The sequence below is a fragment of the Schistocerca serialis genome, chromosome 4, assembly GCF_023864345.2.
Source record: "Schistocerca serialis cubense isolate TAMUIC-IGC-003099 chromosome 4, iqSchSeri2.2, whole genome shotgun sequence".
Lineage (NCBI taxonomy): Eukaryota > Metazoa > Arthropoda > Insecta > Orthoptera > Acrididae > Schistocerca > Schistocerca serialis.
Window position 1 is genome coordinate 812,122,924 of NC_064641.1, and position 22,958 is coordinate 812,145,881.

At 43.5% G+C, this 22,958-nt stretch overlaps 1 protein-coding gene and 1 non-coding gene across 2 annotated transcripts in view; both read right to left on the reverse strand.

The window, feature by feature from the left end:
- Window positions 1–22,958, reverse strand: part of LOC126474789 (solute carrier family 22 member 7-like) — a 111,741-nt gene that overhangs the window by 2,656 nt on the left and 86,127 nt on the right. Inside the window, exon 8 of the mRNA XM_050102264.1 lies at window positions 13,912–14,099. Within this exon, the coding sequence (XP_049958221.1) occupies window positions 13,912–14,099 (188 nt within the window). The remainder of the gene's footprint in view (window positions 1–13,911; window positions 14,100–22,958) is intronic.
- On the reverse strand, window positions 12,938–13,012 carry Trnap-cgg (transfer RNA proline (anticodon CGG)). Its single transcript has one exon. It is a non-coding gene; the product is annotated as a tRNA-Pro (tRNA).

A 22,958-nucleotide genomic window follows, 5' to 3' on the forward strand; every position in this document is an offset into this window, starting at 1 on the left:
TTGTGGCACAACTTGACTAGAAGAAGGGATCGGTTGGTAGGACATGTTCTGAGGCATCAAGGGATCCCCAATTTGGTATTGGAGGGCAGCGTGAAGGGTAAAAATCGTAGAGGGAGATGAAGAGATGAATACACTAAACAGATACAGAAGGATGTAGGTTGCAGTAGGTACTGGGAGATGAAGAAGCTTGCACAGGATAGAGTAGCTTGGAGAGTTGCATCAAACTGGTCTCAGGGCTGAAGACCACAATAACAACAACTATACAACGTACGCAAGAGTAAAATGACCTAACTACAGAGCTACTAGAGGATTATTTGTGGCATAGTGTCAGTGAAAATTTTCCACTCTTATTCATATTCGGGACAGGTGAAACGTACAAACAGAAAACGTGCTTATCACGATTTGCAGCTGCGAATTACCGACTGAGATTAGCAACGAAAACGTAAAATCATTTATTGCACACGTAAATTCCGACATTTACAATAACTGTAGAGAAATAGCAAACACTGAATTGTAGTTAGGTAACGTACAGTGAAAATAGTTTTTTCCCCTTTAGACATACACATGCTATATCTAGACTAATTATAAAACTGTAAAAACCGACATGCGTGTCTTGTCTATTTAACACGCTAATTCCAGAACAGATAGTGGAAGTTTCATGGGATATTTATAGGATCAAGGAGAAGAAAGACACTGAGATGTAAGAATTTGCGTCAATCTATTGTGTCTGTCTGCCTCAAACCACTAATTAAAAAAAAAAAAAAAAAAAAAAACATGGGATCATGGAGGAAAGGCATTTTACTTCGAAGTTTTACCTAAAATTCTCCTCTCAGCTTGGTAGTTCAAACGTTTAATCCTTGTGGAGAACTTTAAATAACTGATACATAGCGCTATTAGTTTAATAGCCAACAAATGGGGCTGGTAGCTGTTTCTGACTGAGTGACAAATGTATTTTCGGAAGTTTACGAAAGTGACAGTATTAAGCACTCCATTCTTACCTTTAGGAATATTAATGAACAGCAAATTTACTTGGATACGACATACAGACTTATTGATTTCGCCTAGCATGTCAGAAACATTACGACATCACTTTCTTCTTTCGATAGGTTATAAACTACTGGCCATTAAAATTACTACACCACGAAGATGACGTGCCGACGGCCCCCCCCGTCTGCGTCATCCGCTGCTCAGGGTGGTCCTGCCCCCCGCGACCTCCCCCTGAAACCCGTTCCCCAGCCCCCTCTCCATCCGGTCGTGACCACGAAACCTCCAAAGTCCCCGAATGTTGACCATTCCCCCGATATCTCCTCCAAAAAAACCGCCAATTCGTGTGACCCACACACCCCCATTGACGCGACCCCGACCTCCACCTCCGCCACGCCAGCCACCCACACCTTATTCCTCTCCAATCCCGACCCTCAATTCCTTGATGCCCGCTCCCTCACCCTCGCCATCCGGAAATACTACCCCAATGCCCCCATCTCCCTTCTCATTCCTCGCAAGAACTCAGTCCTCATTAGATCCCCCAATGCTTCCTTCCACACCGATTTCCTCTCCCGCATCCCCCATATCCAATTTGGCCAATGGGCAACCCTCACCCCCAACCACACCCCGACCTCTCCTCGTCAGCCTCAACCTCCCTGACGTCCGCCAACCTTCACCGCTGTGATCACGAAGCTTAGCCCCGTGATCACGGAGGCTGAGGTGTTGGCGGAACGCAACTCCCGACCCGACATTGAAACCCACTTCCCGTCTCATCCTGAATGATGCCGGGCTTATTTTTCTCATGCAGATATTCATTGAATCCTCCTCCTCCATTGACCGCCTCCTGACTGAGGGAGCCCTCATCTACAATTGCCGTCATAAGGTAGACCCCTTCCGTTCCCCAGTCCAATCCTACCGCTGCCAATGCTGTCTCACATACAACGACCACGTTACCTCTGCCTGCAAGAACCACCGTAGTTCTCCCCACTGCAAAGCTTCACACTTCCTCAAGAATTTCCCCAACCTCACCTCCCCACGCTCCTGCAACACTTGCAACGAACCACATCCAACCTACTCCTCGAAGTGTAAAGCAAAACTTTCACCAGTCACCCCTGAGCTCACCGTCCCTGTCCGTCCTGTTGATGACCCCATCCACCCCAACAACTCGCACCACCCTCCACCTACTGCCGAGGACATCATCTGTTTCATCACCATTGTGCTCCAAAACATCCACCCCTTCCAGCGCTCCCACATTCTTTCTCAAATCGCCCTTGTTGCACATTCCATCTTACCACCTATGCCACATACTCCCACAACCAGGCCCACTTCACCTTCACCCCCCTCACCACCCTTATCTAACTCTCCCCTCCCATGGTGCAACAACCCTACCCTCTCCTGTACCACATCATTCGTTCCCTGCCCACCCACAAGCTCCTCTTCCTCCACACCCTCCGTCAGCACTGCGTGGATGCCTTCTTCCTAAATGAAACCTTCCTTCAACCCCGTATCTCCATCTCCATGACGCCTTACACCCTTCAATGCACCGATAACCCGTACCCTCTGGCAGGTGGTGGAGTTGCTATAGGCCACATCGAGCACCTCCCTGTCTGGCCCCAACCTCTCCTTAACAATCCTGCCGAGCATCTCACCCTCAGCCTCTTCTTCCCCACCCTTACCATCACCTGTGTCACCATTTATTTCCGCACTCGCACCCCCATCCCGTTCGATTTCCTGGCCTACATTGAGCGCACCTTCTCCACCTATGTGATTGCCGCCAACCTCAATATCCACATCCATGATCCTGCCGACCTCCAGCGGTGGCATCAGTTTCTCACCACCCTCCAGGGCGACCTGGTTCCCCTGCCTCAGCACACCTGACCCAAATCCAATATCACTCCTGATGTGGTCCTTGCCCCTCCCAACACCTTTGGGCACATCACCACAGATGTCCTTGAACTCATTGGCAGTGACCGTGCTCCTGTTCTCCTCACTATCTCTGATGGTCGCTATCCCCGCAATGCTCCTCATCCTAACGTCCCTCCTAAACTTGTCCATGATTACTCCTGTGCCAATTGGGATGCCTACTGGGACTCCATTCACACCCAGGTTGACGGCCAAGACCTTACCCTCAAATCTCCTAATGACATCTCTTGCACTGCTGCCTTCCTGCACCAGACCTTGTCTCACGCTGTCGCCACCCATATACCCACCAAAGCCATCCACCCTCACTGCACCGCCCTGCCTCCACAGGCCATCCTCCTCTTTCGAGAGTCCTGCCACCTCTACCGCTCTTTTCTCTGCACTCGAGACCGGGTTACACTTACCCGCCACCGGCAATTACAACGACACATCCGCAACTTGTTTACTGCGAAGAAACGCCGTGCCTGGCGCCAGACATGTACATAACTCAACACCATGCTCCCCATAAACTCTTCCAAGTATTGGTCTGCTTTCCACCGCCTTACTGGGAACCGCCCCACCCCTCAGTACCCTTTCCTCGTTAATGACCATCCCTTTCCTGACAACCTCAGTAAGTCCAACCACTTTTACTCTCACCTCTCTGATGTTTTCTCCGTCCCAAATGATCCCCACTTTGATTATTCCCTGTTCCCTGACATCATGGACCGTACAAATACCTCTGTTCCTCCCCTTGTTCCTAGCTTCCAGTACTTGGGCCCCAGAGCACCATCTGAACTTAACACTCACATCACTACACAGGACATCAGCCTCACACCCTGCACTAAACCCAACACTGCTCCCAGCCACGACTATATTACCTACCACCACCTCAAACACTGCCCTCCCTCCTTCCTTTCAATCCTTGCCACCCTCTACAATGTCATCCTTGCCACTGGCTTCTATCCTGACCTGTGGAAAACCTCCCATATCCTGATGTTCTCCTAACCCAACAAGCCTCCATCTAATTCCTCTTCCTATCGTCCAATCTGTCTCACATCAGTGTTAAGCAAGCTCTTGGAATCCATCGTTTCCCTGCGCATCCATCACCACCTCCGCCAAAACCACCTCCTCCCAAACACCCAATGTGGCTTTCAACGTTCTCTGCAGATGACCAACTCCTCTGACTCACTCATCTCCTCTCCCTCCAGCTTAACTCCAGTTGCTCCGCCATTTTTGTCTCCCTTGACCTCGAAAAGGCCTACGACCATGTCTAGCATTCCGCTCTCCTGTTTAAACTCCAAAACTACGCCCTTCCTATCAACTACATCCATCTGATGGCCTCCTTCCTCTCCCACTGCCCCTCCTATGTCACCATCCATAATGCCAATTCCCACACCTTCTAGCCCCTGCAGGTGTGACCCAGGGCTATGTCTTTTCCCCTCTCCTCTACCTCCTGTACATGGCAGATATGCCCCAACCCCCCCTCCCCCCTCCAGTACACCTCTTGCAATATGCTGATTCCTCGACCTTGCTCCTACCCTCCAACAGTCCCAACGCCTTCTCCAGAATCACCTTGACCTTTTTGCTGCATGGTGTAACCAATGGCTCCTGACACTAAATCCTTCCAAGACCCAGGCAATCATCGTAGGTCGTACCACTCGCTCCTTCCGGCTCCTGGATTTCTCCCTTACTACCTGTGCCCAGCCTGTCCGCCTCACCCCGACCCTCACCTACCTTGGCCTCACCATTGACCATCACCTCACCTGGATCCCTCATCTCTGCTCCATCCAATCCAAAGTCCACAACTGGCTCTGACTCCTCAAACTCCTCTCTGGCTGGACATGGGGGTTGCACCCCTCTACCATCCCCCACACTTACAAATCCTTAATCCGTCCCATCCTCTGTTATGCCAGTCCTGCCTGGATATCTGCCCCTCAAATTCTAAAAGTCCTTCCAGATCCTTGAGCGTCATGCACTCCGCCTCTCCTTCCGTATACGCCTCCCGTCCCCCACGCGGATCCTCTATGATCTCATTCCTTGCCCCATCTGCTCCTATTCCACGAAAATCCCCGCCCCCTGCCACGTCTTCACAGTTGTATCCTCCCTACCTTCCATCTCTACACCCTACATCTCTTTTCCCAAGGTGGCTTCCATCAACTTCCCCTCCTGGATGATGCCCTCCCTCCCTCCATTAATCCCTCCTATCAACTCTGATCCTCACTCCCCCTCCTTTCCTCTGTCCTTTTCCCGGGCTCCCTCTCCCCCCCTTCCATCCTCTTTCTTCCCCACCTCCCCTCTCTTTGCCCCCTTCTCTCCCCCAAGTTCTTTTACATTTCCCTCCTCTGCCTTCTCTCATTCCCACCTGCATCTGCCTTCTCCCCCTTTATTAGTCCTCTCCCTCCTTGGTCCCCGCCCTCTTTTTCGTTTTTTTCCTTCCTCCGTCCTTGTTCTTCCCCATCCTCCAGGTCCCTTCCCCCCATCTCCCTTTTGCTCGTGAGTGTCATCTTTGTGCCGCCACTCTCATGCAGTGTTCTACATTGAGTGTTCTACAGTGAGTGTTATACAGTGAGTGTTCTACAGTGAGTGTTCCGTGTTGTGTTTTTTGGGAAGTGTTGCGAACGGCCATCATACTATCGCTGGGTGTGCCTTTTATCTCTTGCGAACAGAAACCAGACTGTCGCCGTGTTTTTTTAATTGTGTGTGTACTATGTTACTTGTCTGATTCCTGTGTCTTTTATTAACGTTGCTAACCCCTTCTGCTTTCTGTTTTAACTTTCCGCATTTTCCTCCATTTTACACTTGACGTCATCGTTTTATCGCCTACTTTTCTTGTTTCTTTTCTTCTTCCGTTTTTTAAATTAAAAGTCTGTAGGCTGTAGAGCAGCGTACTAAGCTGCTGCCAGCCCGCCCCCTTCAGGGGGAATGAAAATCAATTAAGGAAGAAAAAAGAAGGATGACGTGCACAGACGCGAAATTAAACCGACAGGAAGAAGATGCTGTGATATGCTAATGATTAGCTTTTCAGAGCATTCACACAAGGACGGCGCAGGTAGCGACACCTACAACGTGCTGACATGAGGAAAGTTTCCAACCGATTTCTCATACACAAACAGCAGTTGACCGACGTTGCCTAGTAAAATGTTGTTGTGATGCCTCGTGTAAGGAGGAGAAATGTGTACCATCACGTTTCCGACTTTGATAAAGGTCGGATCGTAGCCTATCACGATTGCGGTTTATCGTATCGCGACATTTCTACTCGCGTTGGTATAGATCCAATGACTGTTATCAGAATACGGAGTAGGTGGGTTCACGAGGGTAATACGGAACGCCGTGCTGGATGCCAACGGCCTCGTATCACTAGCAGTCGAGATGATAGGCATCTTATCCGCATAGCTGTGACGGATCGTGCAGCCACGTCTCGATCCCTGAGTCAACAGATGGGGACGTTTGTAAGACAACAACCATGTGCACGAACAGTTCACGACGTTTGCAACAGCATGGACTATCAGGTTGGAGACCATGGCTGCAGTTATCCTTGACGCTGCATCACAGACAGAGCGCCGGCAATGGTGTACTCAACGACGAACCTGGGCGCACGAATGGCAAAACGTCATTTTTTCGGAAGAATCCTAGTTCTGTTTACAGCATCATGATGGTCCCATCCGTGCTTTGTGACATGGCAGTGAACGCACATTGGAAGCCTGTATTCGTCATCGCCATACTGGCTTGATGGTATGGGGTGCCATTGGTTACACGTCTCAGTCACCTGTTGTTCGCATTGACAGCACTTTGAACAATGGACGTTACATTTCAGATGAGTTACGACCCGTGGCTCTACCCTTCATTCGATCCCTGCGAAATCCTACATTTCAGCAGGCAAATGCACGACCGCATGTTGGAGGTTCGGTACAGGTCTTTCTGGATACAGAAAATGTTCGACTGCTGCTCTGGCCAGCACATTCCCCAGATCTCTCACCAACTGAAAACGTTTGGTAAATGGTGGCCGAACAACTGGCTCGTCACAATACGCCAGTTACTACTCTTGATGAACTGTGGTATCGTGTTGAAGCTGCATGGGCAACTGTACCTGTACACGCCATTCAAGCTCTGTCTGACTCAATGCCTCGGCATATCAAGGCCGTTATTACGGCCATATGTGGTTGTTCTGGGTACTGATTTAGCAGGATCTATGAACCCAAATTGCGTGAAAATGAAATCACGTGCCAATTCTAGTATAATAATCTGTCCAATGAATACCCGTTTATCATCTGCATTTCTTCCAGGTGTAGCAATATTAATGTCCAGTAGTGTAGTAACATTTGACTCTCTTTCTACAACAGTTTATTTGTCTCTGAGACAGAGGCATTTTCGTATAAATACAAGAGTGTTAACTTTATTTCTCCATACGGATTTATTGGTTTCGCTTTGTATATAAGTAACTCATAACGTTGCTTTTCTTCTTTTGTTAGGTTTTTATTTACTTTCCTTGCTAGGCAAACAGATATATGAAGTTTTTTTTGTTATTTGGGTGCCTACTCATTACATACTGATTTTCTTTTGTTTAGGAGTAAAAGCGCCTTGAAGTTGATTGGGTTTTTGAATAAATCACAACGGCTAAGGAACTGAGAACTCTCCGATCTCTAGAATCGAAGGAATATCGTGAGGCAGGGTTGCTGCAGCTCCAGAACATCAGGCTTTAACTGGCTCTGTGGAAACTCCTGGCGAAAGCGAGCTGTGCCGTAACTGTAATCGAGAACGTCATCCATTATCACACAGTTGAGAACCATTCACTAACAGAGGATGAAAGTCACTTCCCTCCAACATAACTGCAAAGAAGACGAAATTGCGACGCTATGTGGCCTGGCGGAATACAACTTATTCCTCACAATTTACCATATCGCTTTAAGAGTGTGTAATTGCAGGTGAGCGCATAAGACCGTAAACAAATCACAGACCAGATGCTGCATGGACCTCAGTGTCAGTTGCGGTTCACAGTGCCCAGCTCTGCGTGGTTCTCTTCCATGTTAGTGAAGCTGACAAGTGCTTCATCTTTTACTCAGTCACATAAAGCTATACAAGGAAAATAAATCCCACGTATACGACGTCACGGGTACAGCTATAAATAAATATCCAGGAAAGGCCGGATATAATCGATCCTAACAGTCAGGCTGAATTCCTTTCGAATTTATACCGTTACATTATTTATTCGGGTTATAAGTAATTTCGAGAGTTCATGAGCTCATTATTTACTTTCAAACGATCTCTTGGAAAATCTTTGTGAAAGGATTTAAGCATTTGTTGCAAAGAAACTTCCACAGAAGCATCTTCGCCCACATACAAGGAACAAAGATTCCGTTTGACATCTCGTCGATACCAGTAATGAGTAATATCTTTAATGCAATTCATGTTCGGTTATTCAGCGCATTTAATATTTGATCAGCGAAAGGATATATAGAATTTCCTGTTGAAAAGTCTTTCTGGAAAAATCCAGATGGACATTTTGTTAGTACAGCCTACTAATTATTCGATGCTACGCAGTGAGCAATTCATTTGTGTGTTCCGAACACAAAAAACTGAAATTTATATTCATTAAAACGGAAACAAAACTGAAGAAATGGGCACCTTCGTACATTTTTAGCCATGAATCAACGGATAATTCTACTAACTCACGCAACTCACATTTGACAATTACTTCTTTTTTGTTTCTGCTTCAGCAGTCATACATCCAATTTGTTCCTTAGGACCCAAAATCTCATTTACTACTCTCTGACGTCGATATTAGTTTATTAACCATAATATCTCCACATGTCGGCGGTATTCCTGATATTCCATTGTATGATACATGAGGTAAATGCGGTCCATTTGACGTCATTGGTGTTGTTTGTATATTTGCTACTTCTTTAGTCCCCTATCTACTTAAAACAAGGGACCTAACCTTGACATGAAATTCCATGACTAAATCAGATAATATTTTAACACACTTTCAAATGTGTTAGCAGTGAATAAGAATTATGCTATTTAAGGCGGAAAACCTACATAAAATAACTTAATTTAAATAAAATAATAAAAACTTGAAAAAAAGTCAGCGTACTACTGTTTGTCCATCCGTCACAAACGTATCAGAAGGCACACGTCACTGGCCTTTTACAGTATACAGCATTGGTAGATCACAAATTTCGTATTTCTCTGCCTCGTGATGACTGGGTGTTGTGTGATGTCCTTAGGTTAGTTAGGTTTAAGTAGTTCTAAGTTCTAGGGGACTGATGCCCGCAGATGTTAAGTCCCATAGTGCTCAGAGCCATTTGAAACATTTTTTAACAAATTTCGTAATTTATAATTCTGGACTACACTTCGTCAACGCTGTACTACACAACACAACTCTACACCACACTCGGTATTAGAACCAAACTGGATCTCTCATTTGTCAGGATGGTTAGTCCCTACGTGCTGAAGTGCAATTCAGAAATAGCAGGGTCTGCTCTGCTGTGCCACCCAGGGCTTAGAGACTGGGACATAGCTGTTAGGATCTCAGGAAGTCCTCCCTGGGACTCCCCAAGGCACATTAGCTCCCTGTTTCCTGAAGGTCGTTGCAGGTGAGTATTTCGCGTTGTCATGATGTAAGGCCTCTTTCTGTTTGTCTCTCTGGCATGTAAGTTTTCAGTTCTTAAGATGATACAATAGTTGCGAAAGAGTTCGGTTTGCTCTGCAGTTCCTCGTTCCTTATTATACGGGTGTACATTAAGCCTGGGAACACATTCAATTATTTATTGCACAAGGATGAAACATCGTACAGATGTCGTACATATGTCATTTTGAAGAGAAGCTCTGGAAGTTTTTTTTTCACATATACTGCCTCAGCGTAGTTTGGTAATTTGCCGATAGTCAGCGCTAGTCTCAAACATGACGAGTTAAGGTGAGGAACGAGCTTTCTGTATGTTGGAGTTCGACAAAAACAACTGTGCTACTGCTGGTAACGGATATTTAGAACCAAGTACAGTAATAAGCCACTAACAAGGAAGGCCATTTACCACTGGCACAAAAAATTCCTTACGACGGGTTGCTTGTGCCCGGCAAAGAGAAGCGGACATCCCAGTATGAGTGAAGTGAATTTGGAGCGTGTACGAGAGACATTCATAAGGAGTCCAAATTATTCAGTGCGTCCTGCATCCGTGAACTAGAAATGGCTTCAATGACACTACGGAAAGTTCTGCGACAGAATATGTCTATGAAACCATTCAAGTTGGAGCTGGTACAGAAGCTCAATAATGGCGACAAAGAAAAGCGTTTTGAACAAGTAACACGTCGGCCTCAGTTGCAAATAGAAACCAAACTTAACCCAGGGTTTAGCCAAAATAATTTGGCCTTCTTCAGAAGCGAATGACACTGCACTATTGCATGTCAAAGTTTGGGCATGTCAAGTATTAAACTGTTGCACCGTGGTTACCAGCCATAATCTTCATTACTTGGGCTGGAGAAAAACAGCAGGCACCAATACGCGGACGAGGTGTCACTTTGTTGTTATGAATTTATTTAAAGGTTACCACAAGCATCTTGAAATAGCCTCCGGCATTTTAAACTTTTTATCAGAAACAGTTATCGAGCTTGAGTAACAACTTCGAATTGATGATATTATTGCTTTGTTTTCTCATAATAGTTGAGTAAGATTTGAAATATAAGTACGAGAAGAGTGCAGTCGCTAACCCACCTGATTTACCGTATACATGAAAGACACTATGGAAACAAGAATGTATGCTAGAAATAAAATTAATTACACACACTTAAATACTGTACTCTTTGCTAGACCAAATAATCTCGAAAAAGTTTGGGGATGGCTCACAAAAAATAAGTGCAAATTTGTAGATTTCACAGGAAAATGTCCAGTACTTTCTAACACAATAATATATGGAAAATAAGCTGAACAGGTGTCTCAATTTTAGGTATTAGGCTGTTATATAATTGTGAATATGGAATCGGTATCGACAATAAGTTAAAGAAAATTGAAATGATATGTTGCACTATACACAGCACATAAGCCAATAAATCCAGGAAACATAGAAATACCAAAGTCTACAAACTATTAGCAACACCTGTGCTCACATCCGGAAGTGAGAGCTGGACAATAACTAAGAAAGAACAAATAAGGATACAGTCAGTTTAAGTGAAATTTTCAAGGAACGCAAAAAGATGTTCTGTGAGAGATCAAGAAAAATATTTTGAAATAAGGAAAGAATGACTTATATTTTACATGAATGCAAGAATAGAATACGAGATAACAAAATGGAAGAAGCGTATTGATAGCAAATTAAGCAGAGAGTGTAACCAGACATGTCATAGACGGCTAACATAATGGAAAGAGAGATATGGAAAGATATAAGCTAAGGTGGTTTTTGTGAAGACGGAACAGGCTATAAGTCAACTCTTTGAAATGAAGAAGAAGAAGGAGAAGAAGAAGAAAAGAAGAAAAAAGAAGACAGTTTTAGCTCTATGTAATGCTGTAACGAACTGAACGGGGTAGGGCGGTGGTTAGCACACTGGACTCGCTTTCGGGATGACAACGGTTCAAACCCACGTCCGGCCATACAGGTTTAGGTCTTCCGTTATTTTCCTAAATCCCTTAAGGAAAGTGCTAGGATGCTTCCTTCTAAAGGGCAAGACCGCTTTCCTTCACCATTCCTCCCTAATCAGAGCTTGTTCTCCGTGTCTAATGACCTCGTTGTCGCAGGGGCGTTAAACATTAATCTCCTCCTCCTCCTCCGTTGAAAGGAACATAATGATATACCAAAAACATAAATACGTTCTGTTCCAAACTAAAAACATACGAATAAGCACAAGATCATACCAGAGCTGACACGGATTGTATACCGTGGTTAGAACTGCTGGGATTATACGAGTATAGTCAATGCATCTTTGGGAATTGAATGTGTATCAACAACATGAACAGAGATGTAGGGAACGCATTCAGATATGCTTGAAAACGGGTACTTAGTACAAAGAGACCCCAAGTCACACTGCCAAAATTTCTCGCGTTGTTCAGGGATATTGTTCAGTATTATGGTGTATGGGTCCTGAAGTCACCGGTGGCTGGTTCCAGAGTGATAATGATGCAATGATTTCATCAATTTGTTAACCGACTTTCCTTTGTTTCTGTGAAACTACCCGCACAACAGAGAGTAAGCCTATTGCAACCAGTCGGTAACACGTACAACACAGAGTGACACTCTTGGACTGACGCGAGAGTACTGTGATGTGACCCCGTAACTGTTGGGAACGTTCCGCATAGTGTCATGGTTTGGCTCGTCCATTGTGTTGTTTGACGTCATACTCTAAGTGCGTACTCGCCAAGTCGTAATCAGTAAATCTATCCACACTCCTGTGTATCGCTGATAATGGGAAAGTAATCCCACCACAAAAACAAACCCGTGACTGAACTGGAGAGTACTGAATGAGAGCTTAAGGGCGAAATGCAAAGTGGGCGTTCCTGATTTCAACATCATCTACAATGGGTGAATGGAACAAGTTTGTTTCCAAACTAGACACGTAACGCTTATCTCCGATATTTGCAGATCTCACCAGTGCGACCCACATACAGAGATCAAGGGCATAGCAAACTACACGCAGACATTTGCGACGGTGACAACCTTATACCGAAATGCTCGGACAGTATCCCAGTATACACATTGCTGGAAACTAAGCACTAGAGACTTACTTCGCTGGTTCAGATGTAATCGTTGTTCGTAGTGAACACTAACACATCGTTAACGTCATAATGGTTAAGGTACTTCTCAGTCAGTCATTGCTTTTTCTGACGAACTCATCGAAACAGCAGATTATTTCATAGAATTAACTCTGCGAGCTTATAGAGAACATTAATTGCAGCCTTAGAGACGTTTCGATGTCTTCTTTCTCTAATGTAAGTTCCTTCCAGGTTGGGGCAGTGGGTTCGATCGTATGCATTGTGGTTTTTATTATCAACTCCTCACTGGTTCCAGATTGAGATTTTCACTCTGCAGCGGAGTGTGCGCTGATATGAAACTTCGTGGAAGATTAAAACGGTGTGCCGGACCGAGACTCGAACTCGGGACCTTTGCCTTCCGCGGGCAAGCGCTCTACCAACTGAGCTACCCAAGCACGACTCACGCCGCGTCCTATCAGCTTTACTTCTGCCAGTACCTCGTCTCCTACCTTTCAAACTTTACAGAAGTCGTGCTTGGGTAGCTCAGTTTGTAGAGCACTTGCCCGCGAAAGGCTAAGGTCCGGAGTACGAGTCTCGGTCCGGCACATAGTTTTAATCTGTCAGGAAGTTTCATCGTCACTGGTTCTCTACGAAGCCACGAAATATGGAAGAGGTTTCCCTAAAGAATTGTGGCGGTGGCAAGGAGGGAATATCTGGCATCACTTGTATGTACGATACTTTACATGTAATTAACATAAAATGACTCTGTCTTCAGTGTTAGCTGATATGGGACTCTCACTTAATCTTCAGTATTGCTCCTGATCTATTACTGGAGGAACGCACGTGTTTTCTGATATCTCTAGAAAACAACGCCCGATTTATTGGGAGTAAGTAATGCAGAGGACATAGAGGGTTGATGAGCATAAGAATGTAAGCTCTCGTGGCTGAGATGTTTCCGTCGGATACCCGTAGCGTCTTGTGAACCACTGTTTCTTCATTCTTGCTGATACATTCCTATGGCAACTGACTACCAACGTAGCAGGAAGGTCGAAACAGAAGCGCAAAAATGCAACAAGTATGACACGATACCAGTATAAAAGACTTTAAATTACAGAGAGGTACGCAGTAAGTACGGTTTTCGTGAAGTATTTGCTCAGGAAAACCTGGTAAATCATTCTAGGTTGTGTTGTTCTTACTCTCGTTTCCCTTCTTTTCCTGTACTTTCCTCTACGCCTCACCCTTCTCCTACTGTGTCTTTCGATAGCATATTCATAACTGACATCATTTGGGAGTCACTCATGTAACAGACAATGAAAATAGGCGTATAGATTCCACGGTCATTTCCCTTTGCTTACCATGAGGGCCACGTATGGCAGAGCAGACATGACGATGGCAGCTGCGGTCCACTCGACGCAGGCCGCGATCTGGCGCAGACATGTGGGGTGGACCTCCACACTCTGCAGGTTGGCCATGGAGATTGTGCCCGTCGAAAAGAATTGCGTTATCACAGCCGCCACCGTGATAGGCAGTCCGATGATGCCAGCTGAATCAAAACATGTATCACAGCAGTTACGAGAAATAGTTAGATAATGACAGTAGGACACACGCACACTATAACCCATATGTTATCGTTCATTATGTCAGCTGAGCGGCCAAAAGTGATATGAATGGCTGTCCCATTTTGTTATTTACCATTTATGACAGCCAAATGTTGCGTTTGGTGTGACCATGGGATCAGCGTCTGAAGAGCCTGTTACAGGAGGGGGTGCAGTGATCACGATATTTGCCGGCCGGCGTGGCCGTGCGGTTATAGGCGCTACAGTCTGGAACCGCATGACCGCTACGGTCGCATGTTCGAATCCTGCCTCGGTCATGGATGTGTGTGATGTCCTTAGGTTAGTTAGGTTTAAGTAGTTCTCAGTTCTAGGGGACTGATGACCACAGTAGTTAAGTCCCATAGTGCTCAGAGCCATTTGAACCATTTGATCACGATATTTAAACTACTTTTTTCTATGGGATGACCATCGGTGCGAGACGAGTTGTTTATACTATATGAGACATTGGACATGAATTAAAGCCTGATGAGATCGACATGTTATTCCTGTATCTCCAGGATCGCACAGACAATGTTCCCATACGCGCTGACCGCCTCACAGGATCACCGCAAGTGATCATATTGGATAAGAACACAGAGTCCCGCTGAGATAACGCTTTTTAAAATATTCTCCGCCTTACAACCGCGTTGACATGCCACGAACTTTTGACGATGAGCCCCTTGGCCACTGACAAGTGAAATGACTGCCAATGGGATCTTACACTATCACGCCACTGGTACCAACTTTATCTTTGTATATAGCAACAGGTTGACTCCTCGATCGATGCACCCCTTTTCACGATGGATGGATGCCACGCAGCACAGAGTTGTAGGCATCTGCCCTGCTGAGGGCGTCCTTCCGTTACTACTGAACCAGCTGGTAATGATTTTTTATTTCTATGGCTTTCTTATTTACACTCTCCAAGCGGCTTTTAGTGTAATCCGCAATAGAAGATTCATCATGTTCGATCCGCTGACCACTTACAAGATCATTCCCAATGAAATAGAATATTCCGGTGTACCGTTTGCGATAGAACCTATAACGTATTGTTCAACAGTACGAAATGTTTGTAGAACGTAAGTTTGGCCACTCTCATAAGACGTTTTGTATAACTTAGGTGCTCTAAGAACTGCTGCATCTTTCTTGGGTCTCATTTATTGTGAAATTCTTGACGGAAGTCTGAAGATCGATTTTACTTCCCATCTTTCCAGCAGGCCGCTTATCTTATTCATCTCGGAGCAGCAGAACGCCCAAAAATCAATGTAATTTTCGTTGTTATCGTCTGTGGTGTTATTACGATTCTCACTTGACATCATTTAATTTATTTGGTGTCTTTTGTACCCATTGTACCTGAAGACCTTGCGTCGGTGACTCAGCTGGTCAGGTACACCTTCTACAATGATTACCAAGAGGCAACACAAAAAGCATTATCCTACATACCGAAGAAACCGCTATGCAATAACAGGTATTGGTAACATGTATTCAGATAAGAAACGTATTCACAACTGTTAAAGATAGTAAGGAATGTTGAAACTTAACATATGTTTCCAGACAAAGAATATTGTAATTTAGTCTTTATGAAGATATCTCGTGTAAGAGAGCCAAAAAAATGAAAGTAAAAAAGCTCAGCCTTGCCTCACTCGGCGGTCGTAGAAATCAAGGTGGTGTCGATCTACTCTTGTAGATGTCAGCATTGCAGCATCAGTAGTGCTAAATACTTATTGATTCCCGCAAGTACGTAGCATAGTGTGGTGTACAGGCGGTCGTTAACATAGCCCTGCAACATAGGTCTACCAGCTTGTATTCCGAAGGGCTGAGGGGTCATGTAATGAGGCCATGAAGACCCAGCCTCCTCGGTGAAAATGTCATTCGGCACATACCGCGGTGGAACTGAATGTACTCCATCGTGTTGTCAGATGATGGGCGAATGTAGCCTCTTAATCTGTGGCAGGAGGAACTGTTCAAACCATTATGCTTCCTCTTCACAATGTCCTCCCAGACTGGTATCGATAGTTCCGCAGTATGTTGCTACTGATTTGGATTATGTATACCCTGTCACAGTGCATCATGTTCTGGTCTGTCACCACTCCGTTGTTACCCAAGTCATGCAGCAAAGGATTAAAGTGAAAAACGTTGAGATCTGTTATACGTTTTGCAAAGAACGACGATCCTCTAATAATTTCCAAGTTATGCTATTTTAGAGTGACAGCGAGGCTTTATGGACATAGTTTCTCAGTGATCAGTGTAGATTCGTTTTATTATGTACGTTGAATCTTTATAGGTGACTCTTGTAACGAAGAAGTATGGAGCTCGAAACGTTAATTATAATTAGATCTACAGAATTAAGCATAATATATTACTGATAACCGAAACTGGGCAACCTAGTGGACCAATAGCGTCAGCAACGGTATATCGTTTTTTATACGGGATTCAATTTAGTTTTTGCTCTCAGGGCCTTCTGTGAAATACTGAATTACTTATGTGTATTTCACTCTGTTACTCATGTGTGCTACCTTACTGCCAGTTTTTCCGTAAAATCTGCTACTCTTTCATTGTTTGAATTAAGTGAAGAGAGAATTCGAAACAACTCTTCGACTGAGTCCAGAGACTGCTTAGGTCACCGTTATACTCCTTTTGGTTTGAATGATCATTGATTTCACAGCACCTGTTGTGTACAAACTGAGGGGAACCTTGGCCACTGCCTCTAAACAGTATCAATCTGTGATTACCACAGACGGCGTTCTTCAGCATCTGAGACCAATGCCTTTGAACGTCCAGTGCCTAAACTGTCGAGTGGGTTGTCTGATGTCGCAGTGCCTGCATATTTGCTCGTCCTTGCCAATCGACACACACCTGACGGTTTGTAGCGATGAGTGGCGTATGCCCGTTTTTGGTCGAAAGGTAAAACTGGGTACTACTTTTTGGGTCATCCACTTTTGCATTAAAAGCAGGTTGCAGGAATCAGCAGCAGCTGAAGGTCCATCTGTGCCAGCACAGGTTGCATACTCAGCAGGCAGTGGTTCCGATCATCCTGGCAGGTCTAATAAAGTGCAGAGAGTAGAATTAGCTGTAATTATGAATTCCATCGTTAGGGGTGTAATGGAACCCATTAGGTAACGGAAGTGCAATGTCTACTCTGTTTGCTTGAAGGCTGTCACGTCGGAGGCTGTGTTGGCAGCAGTTGAGCGCACTGGGTACATCAGGCTGCTAATCGTGGCTCATGAAGGAACGAAAACATTATGAAACCAAGATACATGCATATCTGTGGAAATTGTTAATTCAGGAAATTTAAGTCAAATGGGACTAATTGTGGATGGTCATGCCTGTTACGTTTTGCATTTAGAATAGCAGAACTTTCTAAATGAATCTCTGAAATCTCACCATCAAGCAGATCGTATAGATGATTGCGGTCACTGTAAATGTCAGTTTCTTCAAGAAAGTTCTTAATCCTATTTTCACGCAATAAGTGCAGAAGTTTAAATGTTGAATCAGTATCATTGACTTGTTTCTTCTCAGAAGCTTCTTCTTACATCTAACATCAAATTCATGAAATAAATATCAGTTACATAAATATCCCACACCTCTACCTACTTCATAATCCGACTACTACAGACTGTACAATCACTAATGATTCCTGCTGTCCAAGTGCCACAAGCGAGCCTATGTGATACGAAACCTTAAGGACATGTCACTACAAGACGATGAAATTTAGAAAGAATTAGAGATCTTACTAGAAGCGGCTGCCACAAACGGTTTCATAGCGGAACCGTCATAAAAATAACTGGTCACACAGGTAAAACACTCATAGGAGTTGTAACTGATGAAGTTACATTAGAAAGAGAAAGTTTGAAGTACAATGAGTCTAAGATCGCCAATCTATCCTACTCGGTGGCAGTCCCAGTCAAAACCGTACAATTGTTCAAGAAATATACCGTACGTATCAGTGTTAAAACACACAACACGTTCCAAAGGAGAATCCGACACAACACGGGTACAACCAACCAGTTAACAGGTTACGTTGTCTGCAGAATTCAATATGTCACTTCACGTTGTATTGAGCGAACTGGGCGACCGTTCAGTGATGGATGAAAAGAACTTATCAGGCAGACACAAAGAAGTACCGCTACCTTCAGTACACAGTTAACTGAGGACAATATGAATTCAATGATGCAGATGGTCGAACGATCGTAGTTCCTCACATTTGACAGCTCTCGAGTACACAGACACGGATCGTTGTGGATTAATGCATTCAAAGTTCCTTACCGAACCCTGAAGGTCTTTCTGAACTTGGAGAGTCACGAAAACCAAAACGATCCTCCTTAAAAATAGGGTAACATTTTCATGTCATGCTCTGCCCAATGGCATTATCATCATACACGGCGCAAATGTAGGTGACTATCTGCACTGCAGTCACTCATCTATTGATGTCAAACAGAAAAATACAGAAATCTATCGATTTCTCAACCCGGAACGATAATTTGTAGCCCTCACTGCTGCACTCATCGTTTCTAATTGGTAATATGTAAACTTAAATAGCAAAAGTGAACTTCAAACACAAATGTGACAACTGATAAATAAACCAATAGGAAACGGAACGACAACATGAGGAAAGAAAACACTACGAACTCATGCACTAAAATTATATAATAAAACATTTATAACAGCCAAATAACCACAGTTATCCAAAGTACAGTTATAATAATAAAGTGGAAATATTACGGATTGTGGTTTACACAGCCGCTTACTCAGCGTATGTTCTTAGGTGCAGGGTTCTGCGGTATGTGGTAACGCTCGCCTATTACGTTACTCTGTTTAGACGCACACGTTGCTCTAGGTTCCTGATATGCTGTGTTGTAGCAGACAAGGTGGCGGAAACCATAGACTGCCATTCTGGTAATAAGGTGTCTCATCGTTAAGTTTTCCTTCGCCATTGATCGGTCAACCATCGCCCCTGTGCCATAATGTTCTCTTGGACTACCTTCCCTTTTTTCCTTAATTATTTATGAAAATGTTTCCGAAGTGTTGGTGTTGGATAGTATTATGTTTGTCCGTAGGTCTTCAAAGAAGAATTATATGAGACTGGAATGCATGGTTCATGACACGTGATTGCTTCCATTATATGGGTCGTCTTTCTCTTGTGATGTCAGTTTTTTGACTGTGAGAAGTGGTCCGCCAGTATGAATACCGTACAACAGTACTGCAAGATTTTCGCTCTTGGCAAAGGAATCTGATATGCTGAATTCCGTGAACGATCATTACTGCTTGCAGTGCTTTCCCTTTTAAATGTTTTGTGAAACATTTTGCACTTCTTTGTATTGTGACACCAACGTTTGCTCCCTCCCGTACGAAGATCATTGCCGCTGCAAGTGTTTCTCCTACATTTATGAGCCCAATCGGTTCTGTTGTTACTGTGCTTATTTCGAAGTCACATTTAACGCATAGACTTTCCGTATCGTTTATTACTTCTTGTAGCCTTGTAATATCTTTTGAGCGTATCACAATATCGCCTGAAAATCCGTGCGAGATTACGCCCATCCTTTTGGGTCATTATACAATTTATTCCTCTGGCTCCATTTGATTACTTTTCTTAGCTTCGTATTTCCTTTCATCATTGTACTGCACTTATGATTCGTGTTTTATCTTGATTTTGCATAGGGCTTCCTTTAATTTTTTTGTCACTAGCTTTATGTATATAAGCTCAAAGACTTCTGAAGTCTATAAATACTAAGTGAAATCTTCTCTCTCTTCAGGAGATTCCCATACACACTTTAGCAGGAATTCTACTGCGATCAGACAAGATCTACTTGTCCTAAATCCAGTTTGGTTTCTGGGGAGGCGTTCGTTGATTATTTCTTCCATTTTTTACGCTATTACTCACAGTTTTGGAGTATTTTTAAAGGCAGGTATTCCATTGCTATGCCTCTGTATTTTGTGAGGTCTTTGGGGTGTCCTTTCCCTTCATATAGCACGTTTATTATTGTCTCAAGTGTCCTGAACTGGAGGCTATTTCTGTGCACTTACTCTACAGTTCTGTTCACGAGGGTGACATTATTAGTGCTGTGTCTCTAATACGCTCGCTGTACAAGCTTTCAAGGCCTACGGATTTCTTGTTCTTGGTGCTGTTAATGGGATACACGACCTTCTCTATAGTAAATGGTGCCTTCTTTTTTCCTTACTGGTAGCCTTTTAGTGCCACTTTTTTAAGTATGTTTTCTAAGGGTGTCTCCCATTCTTTCATACCATTTAGTGGTGCATTTCATGAGCGTGCGCCAATGTTTGTGGCTTCTTCCACTAGTTTCTCTCCTTCTCTGTCCCAGAATATTCTCTTATTTTCTTTTAGGGTTTCTCGATAGATATATCGATTGTACGCTTAAATTCAGAGAAATGTAGGTTTTCCAACACAACTTCTTTAGTTCGTGTTGTGTTCCTATATACCGATGCCTCTTCTTTAGTCTTCTTCTTTTTTATTATTTATCCCGGCTTCTTGAGATTTCTCGTGAAGAGACACGATACAACACGTTCAGTAGTGGCTTGGGACAATCAGTGAAGCTACACAACAGTTATTAATTTAACTTTTCAAACCGCCGGTTTATTGGAATGTCTGGATATAGAATCACTCTCATACTCTCACGCGGTCAAATTTCGTGTAACATTATAAATGTGTAATGGGACTTATTATGTCGCAAATCGTTCTAATGAATAAGTTAATCTGCATCACAATGTTGCTATGCAACGTGATCAACAAGGTGATATGTGTCTCAATTAAAACAGAACCTCGATATTTGGAATAAACTTTCGGTTCATTTCGTTCAAATCAGCACTTGCGTCAAAATTAATTTCTAACTTTGTGCATTAAGTCAGAGCGCGTGTGCAACTATCGCACGCAATTCAATGGGCAGCTCGATCACGTACTAGCGTGTAACGTATTTCAAATTGAGCGCGCAGGTTTCAGTTTTCCCTAATGGGCTAAACGACTCTTTTCTAAGCTCACGTAAAGTCTAGATGAAACTGGAGTTGTTTCCATTCGGGTCAAAACAACAAAAAGTAAAATTCACCGCACAGGTCAGCAAACTGTATATGCGCACTTTTAGCACTCTAAGTGATAGCTCGTCTCAGAGTAAAAGCAGCGCATTAATTCATGCTTTTTCATGCTCACAAATTTCAAAACACCATTATATTAAAGAGATAAATTATGCCTGCAATTACTGATTAACATTTCCCATTCCGAATAAACATCAAAATCTTGTATTTTATAATCAATAAAATTTTGTCACCTGAAAGAAACGATTAGTTTGTTAAAACGGATTCAGATTGCGGTCAACTCGTTTCTAGACAATGACGTCACGAATCGATACTTGCTTGGAATGAACGAAATACCTATACTGAAAAGTACTGTCCGTTGAGTAATTTACTGATTTTTGTAACAAATTTGATACCCCATGCATCGCTACACCTAATACGTCTTTTTGATGTGTGTATCGACTCATTATTTCTTTATTCTTTTATTACTAGGGTTTGTTAGCTTGTCTTAGGACTTATACCAGTCCATCCGTTGCTTCCTGTAGTTGCGCGTTGTTTATTAACGTTTCAAATTGTTTTTCGGTGTGTGATTTTGCTTCCACTTTCCCGACGTCTATTACTTTCGGAAATGTTTGTTTCTTCTTTTCTTGTGGTTTTCGCCATTCTAATTGGATGCATATTTCCACAATAACATGTTTCCGAAGTGATTTGCTGTCCTCGAGAGGTGTTAAATTGACCTTAACTGGTCCCCTTATAAGTGGGATGTGTACAAGTATAGTGCTTCTGCCGCAGGAAATTGTTCACTCTGTGACAAACATCGTATGTCATTCTGAATTTTCTTACTACGAAATTTATCGACTTGAATATTATAATGAGCCTTAAAACATGAGCCTTCTCCGCTTATAATTCTTTAAAAAGTAACATCATACATAACTTCATATCTATGCTTTCCACTCTGCATAATTCTGGTGTCTATAAAATTATTTGCGTCATTTGTCCTGCCTATTACACAGGCGAAAGAGGCCGAGCTATTTCGACAAGATTTAAGGAACACCTTCTCGGCAAAAAAGGCACCAATGTTCCCAGTTCAACTTTCGCTAACAGTTGTTAATCACGGTACATAATCCTAAAGATGTGAAAGACGTCCAGATCCTGTACTCGGAAAAAAAGGCTCTAGGCTTAACTTCTTGGAAGAGCTAGAGATTTTTCAGCATCTATCTCTGAAGGACGATCTCATATTGAACGAACAGCTGCAGTTACGCAATTAAAACTTTTTTCAAGGTATAGAGACGATAGTTAAAAATGGTCTGAATAGAGATAGTCTCCTCAATGTAGACTCTTAAACATCGGTTTCCTTTCCAATTTTACATTTTTTATGTACATTTGAACTATATTTCATTTATAAGATAAGACCTTTTACGGTAAGCTGTAATTTTCGTCCACCGATTCCTGTTGTTGCCTGTAATCTTAAATTCTCCACACAGTCACTCATTTGCACTTGTCTGCAGTTCGATCAGATCCTGCTAGACGGCGTGAATCTGTTTTCGTGTCCAACTCGTGGCTGCCTTGGCCTCTTAGCCGTCTAGTCTGACGGTAGCGGCGGTTTGATGCAGTTGTTTCGCTCTAAGCGACCTCGGGACTGCCACTGTATTTCGATGGAACATTTTATTCCAATTGACAAGCATGTCATATTTTTACAGTTTAATTTTTATTCTTGTGATTACTTCAGTTTGACAAGAGCATTTTTGCTCAGATGTTTTTCACCGATGATGTGATTACATCTAAGT